The sequence below is a fragment of the Balaenoptera borealis genome (assembly GCF_965194805.1).
Source record: "Balaenoptera borealis genome assembly, chromosome: 17".
Classification (NCBI taxonomy): domain Eukaryota; kingdom Metazoa; phylum Chordata; class Mammalia; order Artiodactyla; family Balaenopteridae; genus Balaenoptera; species Balaenoptera borealis.
The window spans coordinates 66480362-66506597 of NC_138876.1; the positions used below are offsets into that span (position 1 = coordinate 66480362).

The 26236-nt window shown below is 39.0% G+C and overlaps 1 protein-coding gene across 1 annotated transcript in view; it reads right to left on the reverse strand.

Moving 5' to 3' along the window:
- Positions 1-26236, reverse strand: part of KCNB2 (potassium voltage-gated channel subfamily B member 2) — a 403794-nt gene that overhangs the window by 353694 nt on the left and 23864 nt on the right. Inside the window, exon 2 of the mRNA XM_082363415.1 lies at positions 22475-23145. Within this exon, the coding sequence (XP_082219541.1) occupies positions 22475-23053 (579 nt within the window). The 5' untranslated portion in view covers positions 23054-23145. The remainder of the gene's footprint in view (positions 1-22474; positions 23146-26236) is intronic.

Here is a 26236-nt window from a genome sequence, read left to right on the forward strand (position 1 = left end):
TGAGAACCACTGTTCTAACTTACACATTAAACTGAAAGGAAAGCACTATGTTGAAAAGTTGAATGTATATATTTCAGAATTGTCTTCATACCACACTTTTTTTTAAAGTTTACATATAATTGACATATAATATTATATTCAGGGTGTACAGCATAATGATTCGATATCTGTATATATTGTGAAACGATCACCACAATAAGACTAGTTATAACATCTATCACCATGCATGGTCACAATTGTTTTTCTTATGATGAAAACGTTGAAGATCTATTCTCTTAGCAACTTTCAAATATACAATACTACAGTATTATTAACTACAGTTCCCATGCGGTAGGTCACACCACCCTTACTTATCATACCCCAGGCTTTTGTAACAGAGCAATCTTCCCAGGACAGACCACCCCTACCCCATATCCTCCACATCTTCCTTTTGTCTGTAGAAGAACTTCAGCCAAAGAATAAATTAATCAGAGAAATGAGAAGATGCAGAAGCAATGGAAAGCAGTCAAACAAGACAAAATAATCGTTGTTTAGCCATTAAGCAAAGTCAAGGACTTTTGGTTCCTCCTCATGGGCTATAGATAATATTCTGACCCATACCTTTTGAGATGTTTTGCAGATTATGAAACTCCCACCAGATGGAAGTGCACCTGGAGCATAGCATTAAACATTTTCTTGAATGTGGATGGATGTCCAAATCCATTCTCTTTCCAGTTTTAAATGAATCATACTGACAAAGTTAACTCTGGCTCTAGCTCATATACAGATGCTCAATACAAAGTAATCTTTAGCCCTATCTTCCTAAGGTAATTAAGGTGTTGTAACAATTTTAACAAATATGAAGTGACTTAATAAAGTTTCACCCTGTGTTGAAGTTTACATTTTCAGTATTTATATTAAATGCTACAAAATTATAGTTAGAGGTAACAAATTCATTCATTCATTCTTTCTTTCCCTGAGCCACCATTTACACACAACCTACCATGTTCTTGTAACTGAAGTAGGAACTGGAAATAATAAACTAAAAGATATAATCCCTGTCTTCAAAAAGCTCTCAATCTCTTGAGGCAGACAGGCTGATACACACAGATTGGCACTCGATGTGAAAAATGATGTGAATCTAGCAAGCATGGTGCTAGAGCTGGGCTCATGGGCTGTTTTCAAGGTTACAAAGTCAAGATTTGTTATTTCTTCAGTGTCCAGTCTGTACATACTGAGCACATTCCAGGAAAAAAAGAACTATTTTTTTTTCTTGACAGCCATGCACTGTAGTACTTGATCAAACAGAAAATTTAAGAGTTTATCTTTGCTTTCATAGGTCATATCTGAATAAAGAACTCAGGGATGCTAAGCTCAGGATAGGGCACCTGGCAATTTGAGAAGATAATATATGTTACCTGTCTTTAGAATATAAGGGTGGTACTTCCTGATGGCTAGAAAATTAAATAAATGACCTCTGCAAGTGACCCCAGTCCTAGAAATCCAGGAGGCTTTTCATAAACGTGATGTGGTTGGGTTGTTGACTGTAGTTTTCCTTCTTTTATTCAATGATTATTTATACTGTCTTGACAGCCTGGGTGATGGAGTCACTCAAAGCAGGACTGGAAATTTGGAAATGCCCTGGTTTTGTTTCTTAACCTCTCTCAGCTTTAGTTTTTCATCCTCAAAAGTAAGTATAAGAGTACCCAACTCACAGGATTGTGTGGCTGAAATCAGATAATGTGGAAAGTATCATGGTGGACAATAATGCTTGTCTCTTTCCTAGATATCAAATATCCCATCTTTCTGCATGATCATGTCATAAGGGTCTTCACTTAATTCTTTTCCATGAAGATTTTTTTAAACTAAGTGCAGAGATTACAGAACACTCAACCCATTTGTTTCAAAAATTATATCAATTGATGCATTTTATTATCTTTTTGAGGACCTAGTTCAATTATCTTAGAGCTTATGCATAAAAAGAGAAATCCTAATGTAAGTACCACCTGGAGATCCATCTTTAATCTCAACAATAAAAGAGCAGCTACAAATGGAAACTGCAATTGTCATTTCTCAGAGATAGTCTTTCAAAGTAGAATAGAACTACAGGAGTGGGTTCTGCATTAGTAAACCAGTCTGATGTATTTCTAAGCAGTTAATTTCACAAAAGTTTTTCTCTTCTGCAGTAAGGAGGTAGGGGACGAAAATGTAAGAGTTCGTTCTGCTAAGCCTGAGGCATCTGGCAGTGTGGACGGTTCTGCTCCACATGGAGAAACATCAGTATGTCACTATTCTGGAATGCTGGCGGGTTAATAAAAGTCTACTCAGAGTGAGACAGAACGCAAGAATTTGCAATTAATTTCTGGAAAAGATCTGACTAGATAGAAATGCCATACCCTTTAAAATGTTTCAAACTACTGCCTTTTCAAACTGTCAGTTTCCTTTCTTTTCTGAAAATATGGATTTGAAAAATATCAAATGACAAATTCAAACAAATGTCCCCTGCCATTATTTGGCATAAATAAGGTGTTTTCCAAACCTGCTCAGAAAAACCCAGTAGACGGCAGTTACAAGAAATCATATTCTATCAAAATCATTTACATAGAAAATCTTAATTTTTTCCAGTTTTTCACTGTTGATATAACTTGTTTTTAAAGAAAACATTCAAAAACTAAGCATTTACTGATCATATGCTTAATGCTTTGACACTGGAACACTAATTAGAGTACTAGAGAGAGAAAGAAATACGGAACAGAACTTGCAGCCCTCATACAGTTTAAGATCTAACTGGGAATATGAACACACATCCGCAGAAAATTTAATTAAGAAGAAACAGATAACTCAATGCATGGTGATTTCTTAAAAGAAAACTTTATTGATTTAAATATGATGAGCAATTCCCAGGGAATTACTTGCAACTTTTCTCCGTGTTCCTTGAGAGTTGTTTACAAAGCTTGATGGCATCTTTTGCCTACACTCTGGCACTAATGATAACAATAACAACAAATCCCCTTATTTAGTGCTGACTGTTTGCCAGGTAGTCTACAAAGCCATGTGACGTGTATTAAGCCAATCAATCCTCAGCAAGACCTGTGAGCCAGGACTGGGACCCCCTCACGTACCAGATGAGGAGCATTTAAGGCATGAGGTGCTTCCGTGCCTGAAGGACCAGGCTGTCCTCCAACTCCCAGAGCCATGATTTGCAAGGCTGAGGCTCCTCTTCACCACCACACGCTCCTTCTACTAATCCAGAATAGGGGAGCCAAGATAGTTGGGCTCAGAGAAAGGGGCAAACCCTTCTGTATCTTCAACAGCTTCAAATCGGGGCTTGCAATGGTCATTTTTTGTCAATAGCAAGTAACCACGAAGCGAACACCGACGTGTGTTCCAGGACTTTAAATGCTTTAAATGTATAAGACCATGCCTTTTTCATACAGCAGGAACAGCAATGTGTTACTTGCTCAGTGAATCAAGATTACATAGCTATTTGCTGTGGATTTCCCAAGAGACAGTCCATGTTCTCCAGGGGGCGGGGAGTGGCTTATAATACTGTCAGTAGGTGGAGCCTCATATGATAGTCTCAATCTGGTCTAAATTTAAAAGATATACATATACATATTTATTTTTTATTTGCTATTATTTTTCATTTTTTTAACTTTTTATTTTATATTGGAGTACAAGTTGATTAACAATGTTAGTTTCAGGTGTACAGCAATGTGATTCAGTTATACATACATACATGTATACATACATGTATAATCGAATCACTTTGCTGTACACCTGAAATTAACACAACATTGTTAATCAACTATACTCCAGTATAAAATAGAAAGTTAAAAAATGAAAAATAAAAGCAAATAAATATATATATACATTTTCACATCCTATAAATCATTACTGCTAGTTATAATTAATGAAATATTTAAAAAATACATATTTATATACGTGAATATAAATATATATTATATTAATTTATAGTAAAGGTAAGGGGAAAAAAAGCATCTTCCATTTGAATCAAATGAGTCCTGGGGAGCTGAGGTGGGAGAAGGCCCTCAGGAATGTCAGCTCTGAGCCTCATTCCAGGCACTGAAGCCAAATAAGGTCCAGGGCATTTCCTTGACTTGGGACTTCCCTGCTTTCGTGGAGGTCCTCATGTTTATGTGTGCCTAGATTTGTCTTTTTTTTTTTTTTTTTAAACCTGCATTTGTCTATCTTCTCTGATTGACTTTTTTTTTTTTTTTAAGCAAACCTCCTTAGATGCCCCTAAAAAAGGTATCTGGATTCATCTGTGCCTGGTTTTATTTTTTCCCAAATGTTCCTTTTTTTAGACAGCACCAAAGAAGTTAATTAATTATAAGGATGGCTGAGGACAAATCTACCTTTACTAGCATCCTTAGACTAATTTATGCATGAAAGCAGTTTTTTGTTTCCCCCCGAGGTATTCTATTATCTGTTGAAACCTAAATTTTGACAGCAATTTTTCCTCCATAGTTTAAAAAAATGGGTGGCTAAGATAATGTACTCATAAACCTCGGTTTTAAGATGAAAGACACAAAATGTAAATATTCTGGATGCTATTTTGTTGAATAAATAACATACTCATTCATAGTTTTGTCATTGAATATGATTTGGTCTCTCTAGAGAATTATTACAAGAGTCTCCAGCTTCATCTTTCCCCCTCGTAAATATTATTAGCACAGGAGCTGGGGGGTGGCCCGTGACACTGTGAGTCAGATCACCACCGCTCGGCACTTGCCCCGGGTTCCCCTTCTCCCTCAGGGACAAGCTGAAAGTCCTGGGACGATCTGACAAGGCCCTCCAGCACCTGGACGCCCTTTCTGTCTCTGAGCCCATCTCCTCCACGGCTCCCCCAGGCTCACTGAGCTGCATGCCCCTTGCAGTAGCCCAGGTTTCTCAACCTCGGCACTACTGACACTTTGGACTAGATGGTTCTTCGTCACGGGGGCTGTCCTATGCACTGCAGGATACTTAGCAGCAACCCTGTCCTCCGCCGCTACATGAGAGCAGCACCCCTCCCCCAAAAGTGGAAAACCACAAACTCCCTCTGACATTGCCGAATGGCTCCTGAAGGATAAAATCACCCCATGCTGAGGACCACTGCTGTCAGTCATGCTTCCACAGCTGCCTGTAACCCTCTCCCCCAGACATCCACAGGCATCCTCCTTCATTTCTTCAGAACTTTGCTCAGAAATAACCTTTTCAGTGAAGCCTTCCTTGGAAAGCCGACTTGAAATGAAACCACCAGACAGACCCCGTCACTCCTTAACCTTGTTTCTTGTTTTATTTCCCCCCATATCACTGACCACTTTTTAATGTTGTACAGTTATGCATTTATTCTGTTTATTATCTGTCCCCTCCCTCTAGAATGTAAATATCATAGTGGTGGCAGTAGGTTGTATCCATTCTGTTTGAGGTTTGCTCTCCAGCACCTAGAACAGAGAGCCTGGTGGTTGCTCTGTAAATATTTGGTCGATAAAATAATGGTCATCTGAAGAGCTGACCATACGCACCTCCTCCCTTTCCTGCCTGCAAAGTCCAGATTTTACATAATTTTGTTTTATGTGTTTTCCTGTTTGCTTTAGCATTAAGAATGCTCAAAGCCTGTTGCCCTCCCCCACCAATTATAATAGGCACCTGTGTCATAAATATTTTATAGGTTAGTCACCCCAGTTTCCTCTTTATTTTTCTACCCATATTTCCTTTTTGTCTTTTATCTATCCATCTATCATCTATCTAGTCTCCTTCTATTTATCTATTCTATCTTTCTATTTAGTCTATCTTTCCATCTAGTTGATTGATCAATTGATCTATCTACCTACAATCCATTCAGTCATTTATTATCCAGTTGTGTTATATATCTCTGTAAGATACATTGAATAATTTAGGGAAAACGAGGCCTGGTAGTAAATGTTCTTAATCAAGAAGACGATTTTTTAACTGCTAATCTCAATTTTAAAATCTGATGTTTTGATTTTGAAAGAATTTTTATTATTTTATTTTAAATGTACACATCAAGGAACAAATGCTGTTCCAAACACTTGTCTCAATCTTATGCGCAGAATATGTCGCTCTTCGTGAAAAACTAGTAGTTAAAAACCGTTTATTTGCCACGAGTGATAGTGTTCGTCTAACCTCTCCCAAGTTATAACATTTCTAACAAACTTGGGAGTTTTTGAGGTTCGGCATGGAAAATTTGATGGCTGAGACTACATTTACTTTGAGTCCAATTCTTCCTGAGCCAAATAATTATTTGCAATCAAATATATTACTGTTAATGCATCATAATGACAGGCCTTTAGGAGGTCAATGATCCGTGTTCAATTTCATACCCTACTAACAGATACTTAGATAAGAAATAGGAGTCAGTGAGCCCCACCAGAAAACACAAAGTGGTAGTCTGATCATTTCCCTCTCCCAAAGCACAGGCACTGTCTGGGAACAAGAATAGAGCTATTTACAGCTGTTCAACTTCCAGGCAGTTATATTAATGCTGGTGATTAACACGAAGGCAACCATCAGGGGAAGAGCAATGAAAACAAAGGCTATGCTGTAATCAAACTTTGGAATGGTCAGTTCATTCTTTTATTTTCATCGTTTCCATTAATAGGACCCATTTCCCCAAAATAGGCTTTTTAAGATTTAAATTTTAATTTGTATTCCAGGTTCCATTTATCTCAAGTATCACTCTCACGAAATTTGGATAAATCAATAAACATTAATTTAATTTGCTGCTTTGCAAGGGTTCGATTATAAAAATGAGATGAAAATAGTTTATTCCCTATACATGGATGTTGTCTTCACAGTCTAATAAAATTACTTGAAGTGCAACAGAAGAATACCCAAAATTTATGGGGAAAAAAAATTCCTCTTGGTGATAGTTCAAAATGAATTCTTTTGAGTAATAATGGTAATAAGAATTATAACACTCACATGTAATCTATTCTAGGTGGGCTTGTGGACCAGGGATTCAGCTAATTAGGCCATTTAATCTTCACAATAACTGTATTAGGTACAGATTGGGATCCTTGTCACTATTCTGCTGAGAATCTGAGGCTCAGCAAGGTCACCAAGTTGGCTAAGTGGCAGAGTCAGCCCTCCATCCCAAGTTCATCTTACTCCTGAGCCTGTGCTTCTCATCACTGGGCCACCCCACCTACCCTGCAGCTTCCCACAAGCCACTGACAGGTACAGGCCCAAACGTCACCCACCTAGGACCTTCTGTGTGGGTGCAGACTCTCAGGTGGGTGCTCAAGCCAGAGCAGTACATGGCCCTGCCTGACCCTTCCGACCCCAATTCCTACTTCTGACAGCTTTCCTGATGTCCCATGCCTGCATCAGGCACCTTAATCCCTTTCTTTTTGCCTTTGTTCATGCTTTCTCCCTCTTCTCCAAATATTTTTCTATCCTTCCTACTTAATTCTCTTATTTACAAAGCTTTCCCTACCTGTTAAAAACTGACAAAATTCGATCCTTCCTCTGAAATGCCAAACGCCTGGTGATAAAGAACATTCTCTGATCATTTTATATCTATCAAGTTTGTCTCCCATATAATCTCACGATCTCTTCAAAAATGCCTTTTCCTCTGGTCAGTGCACAAATTAACGGCAGAACTGGAAAAATACTTTAACTTGACTGTTTCTTTTTGCAGTAGAATTGCAGAATTAAATTATAATACAATGTTACTAAAAACTCTTAAAAACTGAGATGTGATAAAGTCAAAGGCGTTAACAAATGAAAACAAATTTACTCTTAGCAGCTATCTCATTAAAATTCTTAGAAGACATATATAAGGCTTAAAAGTTTCTTATATACAAGGTAGCTCTTCAACCAATCATTTCATGGATTAGTAAATTGAAACATGTCAAAACTACTTCCTAGGAGACTAGGAAATTTAAAAAGGCTCTTTCTAAAAAATCAAATTAGAAAATCCCATCAGTACGGTGAAATATCAGAATAATATTTGAACATGCCTGATGACCAAGTGGCATGCTGACAGCAAGCAATTTTGAGACAAAAAAGAATGCCTCATTTCTAATTTTTAAAACCCTCAAACTAGAAGTTTCCAGGAAATATCTTTTTGGATTACAAATAAAAGTAAGTTCTCCCCTAAATTGACACCATTATGATTCTTTTAGCTTTTGTAGTAAAAACAAAGATTCCTGATCTCCCTTTTTACATTATGCCATTAAGAATTTATTTTTTCAGACTCTCTTCATATGCCTACAAAAAGACATCATATTGGAGATCTGTCTTAACTCAAATCTTGGAATTATCCACATTCGTGACTTTCCTGAGTAATGGGATAACACAACTTGGGCCCAAGGTCCTCCAAAGGAAGGCTGATTGAATGTAATGAAAGGATCTATCCATCTTCTAGAGGGCACGGAAGGACTGCCCGTCCCTTGGGGGCCAGATCCAGCCCTCCTCCCCTGGTTCACACACAGGCTACCTTTCACCTATGACAAGAGTTTCCAGAACCTGCAGTTCAGATAAAATGAGCAATCTTAGCAAAGCCTCTGAAAGCTTGCCTTTCAGCAGCACCTGATGCCTTTCTTTGCATAAACTCGGTGGCATACAGAGCAGCCTACATGCTACTCTAGATGGAGAATTTATACAGAGTAAAAATGGAAAAACCACATCTATGGCTGTCAGCCTATTTCAAAAACATAAAGTCATTTAAAATGGGTAAGATATCCAGCTTCCTTGAACTGCCTAAAACAAACAGCATTATTCAGGCCTCATCACTGGGATGAGATCCTCAAGCTCTACCGACGTTGTTTAATCTTCATAAAGAAATAGAAATACTATGAAACATCTGGTCTTGCCGTTACGTCTGCCCTTCAGTGCCATTTGCTGGCAGGTACGGAGTGGCCAGGAACAGTGCTAGGTGTCAGGAACTGAAGATGAAGGCTCATAGTCTGGTCCCTCAAGTGTGACAACCTAGCTGAGGAGGTGACAGGCAGAGATAGAAGCTCTAGATTACAAGTATGAAGAAAGAGCTAGGGGAAAACAGGGGGGAGAGTCAGATGGACATCACAGCAGAGGGTCACCTGAGCTGAGACACAAGGAAGAACAGAGAAGGGGCAAAGGGCATTCCAGATGAGGAAAGCAGTGGTGGCCACAGGAGCATGCCAAGTGTGTACAGGTGTAGCTGTAGGCAGTTTACAAGGCACGCTGTGCAAATGAGAAAAAAGGTGTCCCCCTCTGGACGGATGGACTGCTTGTTGAGTGCAGTAAATACCTGTCTAGACTGGAGCCCTGTCTTCAGGAATGGTTGACAGGTTAGAATAACTGGAGCACAGTGTACGAGGAATGGTAAGGCATGTGGCTGGATAGGAAGGTTGGATAGGAAGAGTCTTAAACGCAGCGCTAAGGAGTTTGAACTAGGGTGCAGGCAATGAGAAATCACTGAGGTTTAGAGTTCAGAACTGACCCAATCAGAGGCATGTTTTTTAAAGGTAATTCTGTTGGCTACATGAAGAATAGGTGAGAACTGGGGGGAAAATGAAGTGAGAAAGTCCAGTTAGTGACATAGCCACAATCCAAGTAAGAGATGATCAAGGCCTGGACCATGGCGGTGGATCCAGTGGTCCCAATGGAGTAGGAAAAAATAAAATAAAAGTAAAATAAAATAATAAAATAAAAATTTTTTTAAAAGAAAAAGAATGGGATAAGTAAAGGCGATGGAGCTTGCAGTAGGGACCAAGTATACATTTAGTGGGAAAAGGAAGGCTCCGTGGTTGTAATCAGCATTCAAGATTCCAAAGGTAGTCTCCTCCCTGTGCTAAGTGAGCTCAAGATGGGGAAAATTTAAGCTGGAACTGAATGATGGGTAGTTGTCCTGCGTGACACCCAAGGGGTACAGTAGGAGGATGATTTTTGGTCATAAACCAAAGTCTTCAATGACTCTTGGGCAGTGACAAGAACACTGGATAATGATGAGAAAGGAATGATAAATACAACTGGACAGAAAGAAGAACTATGGGAAAGCCAGGTTTCCGACAGAAGGGATACAGATCCCAATGTGCCACTTGGTGAGGGACAAGAGACACAAATTTTATATTTCTGGGTTTCAGCCCTCTTAACTGTATAATGGGATTATGATGTCTTTTCAAGGCATTGATATACAGTAGCGGTAGGCAAACCATGGCCCATGGGCCAAATCCAGCCCGCTGTCAAGTTTTATTGGAACCCAGATACACCCATTTCTTTACGTGTTGTCTGGCTGCTTTCACACTAGAAAGAGTTGAGTAGTTGTGACAGAGACTGTATGGCCTCCCAAGCTGAAAAGATTTACTATCTGGCCCTTTACAGAAAACATTTGCCGACCTCTGTTGTAAGCGGTCAATGTGAAAAATCCCCAAGTTCAGTGTATGACACACAACAGACACCCAATACGAATTCTTTCCCTCCTGCCCTTTCAGGAAGGTCATCCAAATTACTGAAGGGACTAGAAAATGTGGTCTCCATGTCATGACTCTGGACTTCAGGGAATGAGGTTCATTTTTTCCAGGTTGTGAACATAGCAATATAGTTAGAAAAAAAATGGCTCAGGATAAGAGACAGAGTAAAAGGGTAGCAGGAACACTGATGATATTAGGAAGTTATAGCTAGACCTCACAGAGGACTTTGAAAACAGAAGATAATATAGCCTTGTGAAAAGCATCTGTGACTGTAGCAGGTATCAATTAACTACAGTCTCTTTCCCCAGAGTAAAATTTCTACTCAAAACAGAAAGCTCTGCAGATAGCGACAACTATTATGAGGGAGTGGAAAGAAAAACCAGCTTCATTTGCACAGGCAGAGCTCATGGATTAAGAGAGGGCATAGGGTGGGTGAAGAATCAGATTCTCTCAAACAGAGAAAAAGTACTATTTAGACACTGCTTTTAAAGAGTCGAGAAGAAAAAAGTCTACCTACTCTCAGGCTCTGATGCTTTAGGATAAAGGAACACAAATGCCTGTTTATAAATTAAAGACAAAATGAAGTCTGGATTTTTTAGGTTGCTCTACCTTCTCTCATCTGGACTCTTCACTACATCCAATTTCACTGAAATCTGGTAGACATCATCTCATGAAAAGATGTAGAGCCAGGCTAAAGACAAACGTGAAATCCAGATGGAGCCAAGGAAGTTAAATGGAAACCAATAGTTGTTCAATAAGGTGTGACCAAAACAAGCGTTGATGAGCAGGACTCTGGAGGGGACCTGCAGGGCTGTATATGGAGTGGGCAGGGGGACACGGTTTCTTCTGTATTCGTGTGGAAGTGCTGACCCAGGTAAAGGGGCTGAGAAGCAGGTAGGTAGCAAAGAGGACGAGAGGAAGGTGAGCCTCCTCAGAGAGGAAATAAGAGCTGGAAGGAAGTAATAAAGGCATTTCTTCATGTGGCTGAGCTGCAATAAGAAAGGCATTTGGATATTTTCAAAGTACCCACTGGTGGCAATACGGCACCTTGGAGAATCTTTTTCTGAACTAAAATTACACTGTGGCCACCCCATCACAGCCAGGTCAGAATGTCTGATAAATGGCAGAGACTGTCACCTGATCTTCAGACTCAGTTTCAGATGTATGCCTCGAAGGGCAACAGGGTAGAAAAGTTCATCAACACTTTGGCATTTGCCGGATAACTTAACAAAGACAGTGAAACACAGAACCCAAAGCAATTTTTTCAGAACCCAAAGTAATATAACATTTCTTTTTTTTGAGCACGTAAACATACCCGATACAATGTTAAAATATGCCTATCAAAACAGTTTGCTCCCCTTTAAGCTGTCTCATGCATAATCTATACACAAAACTTTGAAAAAAGAAGTGTAGGTGATTAGCACTTTGTAAACACGCCATGCAATTTAAAATATTTATAATGGCTCATGAGCAAGCGTTTGAAAAATAAATACCAGTGCTTAAAACAGACCTTTGCTTTGAATTTTAATATTACGCATAATGCAATTACTTTACTTATAACATACAGTAATTTTCACACCTGCAGAATTCATTTAAGAAATATAATAAAATGTGCTAGCTTTTTTACATAGCAAATATGTAAGAGCAAATTCATGTTATCCTAGATTCTAGCTTACTGTTTCATATTTTCTTTCATTGCATAGGTAGTTCATTCCAACTATAGCACAGCAAATTATCACCTTTTGAAAAACAAGACTGTCTATCAATATTTTTCTGCCTTTAAGCTAAAAACTGCACTGAAATAGAACAGGATGCTTACCTTAAAGATATTATGCAGGTCTCTGCTAGTTTCCCAAAGTGAAATTTTCCATTGATTTAATGAAATACATTTAATTTATCATAGCACAAATCTGTTGCTACACTTCATAGATAGTGGCATTAATTTATTTTCCAATTCAACCAGAGTCTGGCTGAAAGGACATGTTTGGATACCAATGTATAAGTTAGATAGTCCTATACAAAATGTTGCCAGAGTCTTAGTGGTAACTCTAAGATATAAACTAAAATATGAATGTTTAAAAAAAAAACTAATTTGAGGAACACATTTGGCTGTGGATTTAATTTAGATGACACCAGATAAGACAACTGCACATCAATATCCACAACCACACTCTAGGTTTTATATTAATTCGAAATAAAACAATGATCAGAAGGTTGGAAGATCTTTCATTCATATGCAAATATCCTGAGGTTGGCCTGCAGTGAAGGATGCTCCAATCAAGCAACCCCATTCGGCGCCGCGCTGGGATTACTTGGCTGTCCTTGGCACTGCTGTGGCGTAGGCTTGAGAGCTATTTAAAGTAGCATTCAACACTTGTGTTGAGAGTGACTCAACAAGACATAAGTAAAAGCATGAAATCCAGGGTGGCAATGACCTCTAGCATCCTGAAACAAAATCCTGGGACAGTGATGGAAATACTTCTGCCTGCTATTCTTGGACCATTAGAACACTTTCCATGGACTTCATGCCCAATCAGGTTATCATAAAACTTTATATTCTGAATGAGCTGTCTTATTTGGATGACAAGTTACACCTACCCTAAGTTACCAAATACAGGTTGAAGTTCACTGCATTTTTGTGCAGGTGGTTTTTTATTATATAATATGCTCTAATGGAGAGGTGGCAGTGTATATGAGTAACTTTCTCTCTCTCTCTCTCTCTCTCACACACACACACACACACACACACACACACACACACACTCTCAAGAACAGACCTAGTTCAGGTACCACTAGGTAAAGGCTGCTGCTACCTGGTTTGCCCACCCTAGACACGGAAACTTGACCACAAACACCAGCTGGATCGATCTACTTCAGGTACCAGTCCTTAGTAATATCCAGAGTTGTTTCATTTAAAGTTTTATAAAGACATTAAAGGGGATGATTTAAGAGGGAAAAAAAATCCATTCATTTTCTGCACTAGCTAAGGAGTTAACTTAAACACAGATGTATACACAGCTGCAAATAAATAATACACAGGTGCAGAGTCTGATAGAGTTCTGATGTCAGCTTTCAGTGCCTCCTGCAAAAGTTTTAGAGGGATGAGAGCAAACATCTTCCTCTCCCACTTTTCCACTGCCTGTCACTATAGTTCTCTGTTCCCAGCTGATCTATGTCTAGCTGCTTTATTCTAGATTGGTTACGCCTGTGTATCAAAGCTGACACAGCAACTGCAGAGAAGTCTCCATCTCCTGAAGTTCTTCAAAGTTCTGATTGTAAACTATAAAGTTATCTTCAACTACAATGTTACAGATACAGGAAGTACAGTTTGTCTCCAATGCCCACATGCTTCGTGGAACACGCTGGCGACCATGACCTGGGAACTCCTTTATCCTTCTCAGCTCCACTGCAGAGGCAGGAAGGGTTTTAATGACCACCCAGGCTATCGGTGGGCAAGAATAATTTCCAGGCTGACTGCTGCCTTAAAAGCTTGTATCACTCTTAGAATATTTAAATAGGATATTTTAAATGAAGGATGTGTCCTGTATGAATCTCTGCGATACCATATGATCTTCTCTATAAAATATGGGAACTTAGTAAGAGTTAGTATATATGACAATCAGAGGAAAAAAACAGATTGGGAGAGATTAACAGTGCCAAGTGGCCGGCTAAGCTCACTATCAAAGTCACTAGTTGCCTCAGACCAACCTTACATTATACAGAATTCAGACTTATGCCTCGGCACATTAAAGATTATCGAAAGTCATGGAACTCTAGGGTTAGTTTCAAAAAGAATAAAACCACCAATGCTAAATCAATGCCCAAATCAAAAAAATCTATTGTAATCTACGGTTAATTCATGAATTGTACATTAGCAGCTGGGTTTATTTTTCCCTATGTAATCATATTTTGATCAAAAGGGAATTTTTATTCCAGTAATTGATCTAGAATCAACTTTATTATTTTGAAAATATCTTTCTTATCAGTCAGAATGGTCAATTCACATGAGTATACAGACAGAGTCTCAGTGTTAAGAATGGATCTTACCTTGAGTCACTAAACAAGGTTCTCTAAGAACAGACGGGCAAATTTTTCTAATCACACAAATTTTGTTTATGAATTTCAACTCTATTATTAAATTTTAAGACTGTCATTTTTTAATTAAAATTATGCAAAACATTTTGCAGAAAATGAAGCATTCCCTAGTGTTACTGGGACAATTTAAAACATATTTCTTCTAGTTCTATTTTTTGCTTTTAATTCTTTTTCTGTTATTTTATTTGAATTCTTAGCATATGTATTTCTAGTGAGCTTCCTCTTGTGGAACAAGGTGGAAGTGTAGAGGAGTTAAAAATAAATGGATGTTTTTTCTTTTTGATGATTCGATTTAAGCAATATTTAATATTCAATAAATGTTCAATATTTTATATGCAATACTTAACTATTCAATAAAAATTGGCTAATTTGACATTCCATAATAAACAACCTTATATTAACAAGTTCTTTGGAAAGAGGTTATTTCTTTTCATTCTATACGACAAATTATTTTTGTCAAATATAACAATGCTAGTAAAAGGGGAAAGATCAATGACATTCAAAGTAGCATCTTCCCATGTTCAGTTCCAATGCAACGAACTGCTCTATCTGTACCCTATCACAGCACTAATTGATAGATACTCTGAATACCCTAACATGCTGGGGGGAAAAGTTAAATAGTAACAATATAAATCCATACGGATGAGGCAGAGACTACCCATCTCCTTGAGTAATCAAAGCAGTTACAGACTGTACTTTCATACACTTATTAGATGAAACTTTCAGGGCCAAGTTCCACTAGACAGCGTAAATGCTTAAAAGATAAAGTATGGGCAAGCTCTCTGAGGTCAAGGCATAGGCACCATGGGAACTTTCTTATAAACTCTTCGCATTTGGAAAGTATTTGTTTTGCTTCTTTTTTTAAAATGGGAGATAAAGCTCAGATATGAACACTTAATCTAAAACATTATTCAAACCCTTCTAGAGCCTTCCAAAGCGGAGAGTGTTAAACATTCATAATACTTATGCTTACCTAAAATAGTACATCCGTCACTTTATAAAGTCTCTCACTTGAAAGAAAACAAATCTGTTAATAACCAAAGCAGGGTACATGGATTTTCAAAACCAGAATATTTAAATACTGCCAATGTACTCTGTTTTGTGATAACATTAGATAATGTAGAAAGAAGTCCCTAGGTTTTTTTTTTTCTTTGAAAATGATAATTACTTACTGAGGTTTGAAACTCAAGCTTGAAAGAAATCTGAATGTCTTTTTTTAATATTAATAGAAACCAATGATTTTTCAGAAGAGATGAAAAAATTGCTTGAAAATTAAGGCTGGCCCTCTTCAGATGTAACCAACAAGCAAAAAGGAAATGAAAAGTACATGATTCATGGGTAATTTCTTTTTTAAAAATATTCACATGTAAGGTGATCATATAGTTTATTGTCCAAACTGGGGCACTTTTTAAGAGTGAAAGGAGATGTTATAAATAATTAGACTAGGACAAAAGTCTAATAACTTTAACTGGGGTATTTTCAGCAAAACCACGACTTCTGGCACTCTGTAAAAGGACATGGGACGTAAACATTTTATCAATTTCTTCCTTTTCTCAGCCTTCTCTTCCTGATCAAATGAGGCCAAAAGGGCAGAGAGTGGTACATTTTCAAGGCAGTTTTTTGGGGAAAGCAAAGAAGCACGGATCTAGAAATAGGACCACTGGAGCCAAACAATGGAATAGTTGAGACATTTTCATCAAAACCCAATGTTATTTTCTATCTTATCTGTTTTATTTTCTTATACCTAATTTCTTCAAGGCTTTCAACCTGTTCATCTGCAGGTTTCCTATTTTAAAAAGGAAAAATATATCTCCAAGTGAATCCTCCACAAACTGGCCAAGTTCTGCTAAGTTACCTCCTATGAGCACCTCTGAGCCCTTGTGCCCTGTTATCGGAAAAGCACCAAAACCTAATCTGTGCGGTGGGGATACAGAAAGGAAAGGCCAAGAAGCGAAAACAGTAAGCATTCAACACAGAAACAGCAGGGCTGGCACACTAATTAGGCCATTGGCAATCCGAGGTAAGAACTGGAGTACCGCTCAGTCCCCAGAGAGGCCCCAATGTAGGGAGATTTCTGAGTGTACTCACATGGCATTGTTTACTTTGGGGGGGCCCATTCATGGTTTTGATGGCTACTGTTATTGTTAATCACTAAGAAAGTCATCAGAAAGCTAAACTGAGGGTTTTGTATGGACAGAGTTGTTCCACTTGACTATATATATATATAGACATATATACACTACATATATATGTGTGTATATATGTCTATATATATATATACTACGTGTGTGTGTGTATATTTACGCACAACATGTGAAAATTCTGTTGTTGGACTGAAAAGTAAATCAATTATGGCTCTGTTCTCATACCTTCCTTTTTTTCATTCAAAGCATGAGAATAACTGATCCATATACTAGAAACAGAATCAGAATGTTAAGCATTCTCTTCCTCTTGATGAGTACACAGGAGTTTTGTTTTATTTGGATTTATTTTCTTTCTACTGTTTCCGTGACTTGAAAGGCCCACACTCTTAATTCCGTCAGAAGAGAGAGTGCGGTTCTCAAGGCTACCATCGAAGGTCAATGAATAGGCATCATCCCCTAGGAAACTCATGACTTTGGTCTCTGGCTCCTCAGAGACCTGGAGCTCCAGGGACAGACATCCACCCTCACCAGCTTCCCTCTTGATCCAAGGAGGACTGAGGTCTTGGGACCCTTCTCATGCCTGCTCTAAGGGCTGTGCTGCACCTTGCCAGTGATGGTGGCCTTGTGGATGCCTTGGAGCTCACGAGCCGATGCAGGAAACACGGTCACCTCCTTCCCTCCATTCTATGCATTTTCAGTGTCATTGCCAAGAGGAGAAAATTGGTTCTTGTGGGGAGGGGGTGAAAAAAATCTTAGGTATTTCAATAGTTTGTAGCCCTTCAAGGTCCACCCTACCTGACAAAAATTGTATTCCTTTCTATGCAGTTTCTTTCCTTAGGGAGAATTTAAATTTAGCTTAATTTTTCTCCTTAGTGGGTCATTACTGAAGAAAGTTAATAATTCTCTAATCAATCATCCTTTCCATTTTCCTGAGGATGAGAGACGGAGAGAGAAAAGGGCGGTGGGGAAAGAGAGGAGAAGAAGAGAATGGGAAAAAATGTACCCCTTAAATAAGTGACAGCTGTTGATAAATGGGGAAATTGGAGAGGGAAGCAGAAAATCAGCAGTGGCCCCCATCGACCCTGGACCCTGCCCAACAGGGCTGCTGGGTGGCGCTCTGTACCTGTAGCTGTACTGGCTCAGATGATCAGGTATGTCCTTCTGCAGATTTCGCCTTATACTGCCCTTTTCAAGTAAGGGCTGCTTACAGTCTGGTTTCCTGACCAGACCCCTGGGGTTGGCCTGTTGGCCAGCACTGTCCTGCACACCACATCCACTTACTTGCTGGACTGAGGCTTGCCTCCTGGGCTCAGCCATTCCTAACAGGGTTTGCCTGAAGACCCGCTGACTTTGCTCTTGACCTTCCTCAGATATCCTAGTGAGGGCGCTGTAGGGTACTGAGTCTAGTTCCATTCAGCTCTCAGGTGGGCTGTGCTTCTTCCTGGTCATTTTTCATCCAAAAGGCTGATAAGCCCTCCTGCCGCAGAACACATTTCCCTTACATAAACACTTTCAAACACCTCTTAGACCCGAGGCGCCGTATGCAGTATCTAAAGGGGAATAGCTACTGCAATTCCTTTGGGAAAAGGCCAAAGAAAAGAGGAAAATGTTTCCAATTCAGAGGCTGACTAAATTGTCCTGGGCTGGAAGAGGTACCGGATCAAGTCTAATTCCAAATAACTGCGCAGGAAATTGGCAGCCAGTTAAGCCCGTGCATGTTCTCCTCCCCTTGCATGTTCCTACGTCAGGCATCCCAGAGCCTGCAATTCCATGTCATGGCAAACTGGAGATTTGTCCCAGCCATTCCCCAGGCCCATTTACCTGGGCCCACATTCACAAATAGCCTCTAATGTACACTTTGTACATTATCTCCAGGTGAGGGAAAATACACAGTCACTAGATACAGAGGACTGAAAAACAAAGTCCATCCCACAGACATAAACTCAGGTCCCATTACTAGATCACACCACACCCCAGAAAACTACCAGCATCTCTTAGTCCTGTTACCATTTTGTGAAAAGTACAATTGTATTGCATGGTACTCTGTGAATGTATAAAAATGTTAATTTGTTAAACAGAGACATTTTAAATATATCACACTTTTAAACTCTATTTGGCATTTTTTTTCAGTTATTAATATACTAGAAAGTTCCATTAATAGAAATGACACCAAGGAGCATGTTTGATAAGAGCTGAATTGCTATTGCCAGGGTCATACCCAGAGATGGTATGACAGATCAGTGGGCCTTGCAATAATTTTATATATCACAGTGGATACACCTAGCATGGGCTGAACAATTATTACTTAATAGATTACTGAGCATTTAGTCCATGTCAGTGAATAGATATTTTAACTTACTGTGGAATATTTGATAGAAAAGGTCAAAGTTTTCTGCTATGCTAGGGATCTGGCAAGTAATCTCACAACATTTATATTTTATGACAGAACTATTATAAATTATAAAATACAGAAAAACCAAAAGAGAAAAAAACCAAGTATTTTCAAGTATATGAAACCCCTGTTTAAGCTAAGAGAGTATTTTTTAAATTCTGGAGAGAAGGGAATATGTTTCTACACGTCTAGTCTAATGTGTACAGCACACAAAGAACAATCTATATACATTCAACTGAACTACCAATTATTACTGAATAAGCGATAACTGAAAAGGCAAGGTAAACAGATACTTTCCTCCAAAGATATCTTACCTCCCAAGCAAGTGAGAAAAAACACATAAGATTCCAAGCATTCCTACACAAGAGTTTCACAGCACAAGCAGGATCCTGATGTACCCATAATACAGTGAGGGTTAGAGTACCATCCAACTGAAGCTTTGACAAAATGAACTTTTCCTAAGTTGTAAAAATACTATTCACACACACATAGCATTAGCACTCCACACACCAATAATTATTCTCGAAAAATAACAAGTTACATGACTTGAGAAGAGTACAGGAAAGGTAGTGGTTTACATAAGGCATCACACAGAGCTATTTTTAAAAGGCTCCAAACCTCAGGCAAATGAACAATGTTTTCACTTAACTACCATGTAATCAAATGTAAAGAATTTACATAATATTTTCCCATTCAAACAGAGAGGGAAATGTAGACACTTAAACAAACAAACACAAATCCTTTATGGAAACTTAGTAGAGAATCTGCTTAGGTTAGCAGAGATTCCCTTAGCTTGATTAATAATTCGGAACCAAATTTATTATTTATAACTACATAAAAGTTTCCAAAACCAAGGTCCTTGGCTGCTGGGTATAGTTTGTAGGTAGATATCTTATCTGTACATACATAATTTGCATACATAATCTGAAGCAAGTTTAAATACTCTGTCTGATGTACAGGGATATATAGTGGAGTATTACAGACAATAGGCCATTATCAACATCACCTCCTTAGAGATCAAGACGTGGCTCTGCATTGCAGCTCTATTTACAATAGCCAGGACATGGAAGCAACCTAAGTGTCCATCGACAGATGAATGGATAAAGAAGATGTGGCACATATATACAATGGAATATTACTCAGCCATAAAAAGAAATGAAATTGAGTTATTTGTAGTGAGGTGGATGGACCTAGAGTCTGTCATACAGAGTGAAGTAAGTCAGAAAGAGAAAAACAAATACTGTATGCTAATGCATATACATGGAATCTAAAAAAAAAAAATGGTTCTGATGAACCTAGGGGCAGGACAGGAATAAAGATGCAGACGTAGAGAATGGACTTGAGGACATGCGGAGGGGGAAGGGTAAGCTGGGACGAAGTGAGAGAGTAGCATTGACATATATACACTACCAAGTGTAAAAGAGATAGCTAGTGGGAAGCAGCCGCATAGCACAGGGAGATCAGCTCGATGCTTTGTGACCACCTAGAGGGGTGGGATAGGGAGGGTGGGAGGCAGATGCAAGAGGGAGGGGATATGGGGATATATGTATACATATAGCTGATTCACTTTGTTAAACAGCAGAAACTAACACACCATTGTAAAGCAATTATACTCCAATAAAGGTGTTAAAAAAAAAAAAAGACATGGCCCTGTGTCTAAAATTTAGAGATTAAATGAACTCCCTCATCTGGGAAATGAGATTATTGACCTTTTTCCATCCTTAGCAGAAATTCTTCAGAAAAAAATATGTACATGTTTGAAATTTTTTCTGTAACAACACTTAATTTTAGGTATGTGTTAATAATGTTATCAGCAAATAAATCACATGAACCTTTCAAATTTTCTTGGATTTAGCTGTTATTTTTACATATTTGGTTACCTCCCTCTGGAACATCTGGTGGTACAATGATTTATTCCTCAGTTGCCTAAAAGCTCGAAAGAGTTCATCTGACACCCAAAACACTCCCTTAAATCCAGGGTTTATCTTATTCTGCTTCAAAATTCACTCCATATTTTTAGTAGTAACTCAAATGTGTAACTTAAACACTTGACATTGGAAAGAGCAGTAACCTTTCTCAACCAAATCCCACATCTCTCTCTTTCTTACAGATGAAACAAAAGTAAACAATTATTCATAACAACAAAAAGACCTAATTGAAATATTTCATTTGCCACAAAATGTGCATTTCCTCATTTCATACAGCAGAAATAACATTTTATTCCATTTAGTTCCACATCCTGGCAAGAAAGTAAAATGCCTTTAGAAGTCAAAAGATGCAAAACTAGAAATATCAATCGGTGCAAGAAGCAGCTTTATGATCGTCTGCATTCAGCCGGTTATTTACAACATTTATATGGTGTAGACTATCACGGAGAATTTTAATTTCCAGTCAAAAAGCACAGAGAATCAATTATATTTCTGTAATCTTTACTGTTTATAAGAAAAGACAATTGAAAAAAACCAGTAAGTAATCCAAAGAATTTATAGGATAACACACTCTTTTCTCTACTGCATATTCCATTTTCATCTAATCTGCATGAAGTATCAATACTGCGCTTCTGCAGCTAAAGATGACTCTTTTGGCTTTTTTCTTATAATTCATACTGAAATAAAGAACTAAATATATGAGATGAAAATCAGTTTGCACTAACCCTCAAAGCTCTAAATCAAAGTAGATAAACAGAGTCACACCATTGAATTAAATACTGAAATTAGTGGCCAAAAATTTTACTCTGAGATTTAGATGTATGCAGGCCCAACGGAAAAATATGAATTGACCTTCATGTTCAGCAAACACTCTACGAACTCTGAGATACGGGAATACCTCAGTTGTGGACGCATTTATACACCAACAGACAGAAACATCACTGTCAGAGTAGACCTCACATGGGGAGGTCAATGGAGGCACGCTGACATTGATTCATACCTACACTGCTTCGTAAGGCAGCTCCTTCCTCGTGTGTGGAGCCCCAAGCCCACTGAGCTACACCGGACCACGCTCTCCGGTCTCCCCAGCACCTCCAGAGAACCAGGCTAGGAGGCACCTCCTCCACCTTCAACGACAGCACCTGGCTCCTCTTTGGGATGGAGCCCAGGCCTTTCTGCAAGACACCACGCCCGATGGATCTGAGCTGTGCTCTCTCCTCAGCCTCCAAGTCACCAACCCCACACAGTGCCGGGGTGACCTGAACTCTTCATCGCCCTGCTGCCTTAGTCTATGCCTACATCATAATAACAGGAAAGAGTAATGCCATCGTATGCCTTAACAGGAAGAATAACTCGACTTGACTCTGTAAGATCTTGGAAAGGATGTCTCCCGGCACAGCCATCCTGTGTTCTCTTACCCAAACATCTTAAACGAAGAAAACCACACTCTCTAGAATACAGGTACCACCTTTTCGGACGGCGCACAGGAAAGCAACACTCTGCTTTTCGTACCTTTGCAGCCACGGACGAGTTGGGCTTCTCCAGCAGGTCCCACAGTTTCTTCCTCTTTTCAGGGCAGCACGTGTTATCAAACTCTTCTCCCTCCCGCTCCCGCATGGTCTCCGCCTCCCGCCGCAGCTCTTCGTTCATCTGCTCCTTCTTTTGATGATACCTGGCTTGGCAACAGGATTCTAAGTAGATCTCATCGATCCCCCAGTAATCAAGCTCTTGGCCGAAAGAGAGAGCGCACATTTCTTCCATCATGTGGAGCTTCCCTGTCCGGTAGAAATTTAAAATGGAAGTGAAGGCTCCAGGGTGCCGATCGAAGAAATACTCGTTCTCGTTCAGGTTGTAGTCGTCGCACACCTCCAGGAGGCTCTCGTGCGTGTTACAGTCGCGGAGCTTCCCCAGGCGGGTCCTGGGCAGCCGGTCCAACGTTCTCCACAGGACCTCGTGGTTGAGGCCCCCCACGTTGATTTTCACTCTACGGGAGCACGTTTTACTCCTAATGATGTCCACCGGTTCCGGTGGAAGAGAAAGTGTCGACCTTGATGTCTTCCTGTTTAAGCCAGGGGGTGCCTTCTCTGCCATTTTGGACTGAACAAAGGGTCCTCAAAAGAATGAGCCGCGGGAAGGTCAACTCAAGCAATATCCCTGCGCGGCAGGCATTTCCACGGATGCACCTGGAAGAAAGCAACCACAAACCCTTTGGTTACTTGCATTTTTCCTAAAGCATTTCCTATTCTATGGGCTCACTCTGTTGTTCGTGCATAACCTGGAGGTATAATATTAATTACCGTCTCTCGATGGAGGTGTACATCTTTGCTTTCAGGTATAAGGAGGAAAAGACAACACAATGTACTATGCAGAAGCAGCTGTGTATTCAATTTTATACACCTATAGGTTGACAGCTCCCAAATTTGTCACCAGAGACCTCTTTCTCAAGCTCTAGCCTAAACTACCCCTGTGCTGATCAACTCTTCCCAGATAAAACACAGGCACCTTAAATTAAATTGACCACACCTCCACATCCAAGCTAAAACTCTGAGAAATCCTGATGCATCTGCCCACATGCAAATAAGCACCAGGTCTTAACCAACTGCACCTCCTAAACACTGCTTAAGCCCTCCACCCCCATTACCCAGTCCTGGTTACCACCGAACCATGATGCTGATTCAAACCCTCAGCATCTCTTGCCTACGTTTCTACAGTAGCACCTGAAACTGGATCCTGAGCTCTGGTTTTATCTACACAAAAACCATTCTCCACACAGCTACTAGAATGATCTAAGAAACACATTTGACCTTACCATGCCCTACCAGATCTGACCTATCTCTCCACCTTCACCTCTCATTCCTCCCTCATCACCATATTCCAGCAGCCCCAGACCATACACACTGTTTTGTTTCAAGCTCCTGGCCTTCGTTCATGCTGTCCTGGAAGGGCCTCCACCTTTCCCATTTCCCTTTGACTAACTGTGGCTTGCTCTTCAAGACTCAGCTCAGATATCACTTCCTCTAGAAAGCCCTCCATAATACATCTCCTCTAGGATCATGAACCTCTGTGAATGTCTCTTCTATTTCCTCATATCACTGCAATAACACCTTTCCCAAGGATGCTGGGAGCCCTTGAAGACAAAGGCTATCTTCTCTGTTATATCTTTATCACTGAGCACAGCGCTTATATATTGTGAGGGTCTGATAAATGTTAGTCAATTCTTTAATTGTTTTCCACAAGACAGCTGACAAAAGATCTCATGGGGATAATGTATATGGCCAGAAAAATGCATAAATGGAGTCATTTGGATCACCTGCCCAAAATGCATCTATGTTTACATGTTATGTGTATATATGTTTGTGTGTACATAAGATATGTCAGAATGTGTGTGTGTGTTTATATTCTTTGACCCACAGCTCTTTTCTCCTGTGTACTAATTCTTTAAAACATGACTGCTCTAACATTCCCTCTTATTGATCTATTCTTCTGATCTGCAGCAGTAAGCATCTTCTTATTTGATCTTCCCCTATAATGTTTTTGCAGAAAACCATGGTGCTTCAAGCAATTCATCCCAAATACCGCTTTCAATGTAAAACACCATGTTTCACACAGTCAATGGCTTATACCAAAGGGAAAAGCTTTTAGATTTAAGAGGTCCTTATAATTAGAATTCTCTTTTAAGATACACACCAATTTCGGCATGTCTTTGGTTTCTCCACTCCTGTAAGTTAAATTTATTTCTCCACCTGGAAGCCAAGTATTCTCTCAAATGAAAATAAATCAAATTTATGAAAAAAATGTAGCTGGAATATATAAGAAGTATTTCAAATACGGCTAAGAAATATACTTGAAATGGGAGTTTTTTCAACTACATAGTTACAGAGATATTTAAAGCATATACATATACGCTCTCATTGCAGATGATAAAAATGCCTATTTTTACAATAAAGGAGAATTACAATAATTTGGGCAAGTATCTTAAATTCTCTAAGCCTCAATTTCTTAATCTACAAAATGAGGATAACAGTATCTACTTTATAGGCAGTGTTATGACAATTAAATGAGATAGTTTATGTGAAGTGCTCACTACAGGGAGGTATATCTGAATAGAATAAGAAAACTCACATTTCTCCTTTAAGTTTAGCTTCCAATCAACTGCACAAAAGCTATGATTAAAAGCTATATTGATGTCTATTAAATAAATGCTAGCATTTAAATTTTTTTCCCTTATACATACGTTCAGTCCCCTCTAATGGATTTTAAGCCTATAAGGCCAGGAATCATTGGTCCCAGTTTTTCTCTACCGAGCACTGTATTTATAACGGGTAAGAGCATGTAACTTTGATGCCACTGATGCCCACGTCGAAATTTTGTATTCAGATGGCAATGGACAACACACACACACACACACATACACACACCCCACATACAGCATGCAAGAGAGGGCACAGTAATACTATTAGGATCGGGCAAAACAACTGAAAATATTAGAGATGGGCAATTCGAGTGGTGAATCGGAATGTCTGTTCTCCATCAAATTACTTGGTTTCAGGTGCAATGATATCTCAGCCATCCATATAGATTATGTGAATAGTCCATATGAATAATAAGCAGGAAAGCTAATCCATTTTTAATTTGGCTACACATAAACATAAAATGAATTCATTCTTTGTAGAATATCATGACTTATACTAATGTGAAGAAGCGAGATGGTCTTTGAACTGATTATGGTATCATATAAGAGGTTTTCCAGAAAGACTGAGAGCAAACTCCAATGCAGTACAAACATCTCATGTTTAAGGTCAAGGGCTTAGTGTGACTTCCTTTCTTGCAAAAGCCATTACTAAAAGCATAAATGCTCTGTCATAGTTACCAGTAGGTCACCATTTATTTCAAATAATTTCACACTCATGACCTACAGTGAATTCCCCTTTTTGTAGAGTATGTGTCTCAAGTGAAGAGAGGTCATAAGACTTAAATTTCAAAGTATCTTCTTTACTAATCAAGAACTTTCTATTATAAGAAATTCAGTGTTGATTACAAACCCCACAATAAAAGACAGCCTGAAATTCAATGCCCTCTCTTCAAAGCAGGGGTAGAGAAATTTAGCATGAGTGAATGTAACCTGTTGATTTTATTTTCTTAAAGACTTACAGATGATCTGCTCTGATTATTGTTACTGTGATTAAAAATTTTTTATTCTCCCTGGGCAGAATATTCTGCCTGTGACCTGGTAAAGAGCAGAGACTCAAATGTGTAAGTTCTCGAGCAGTTGAA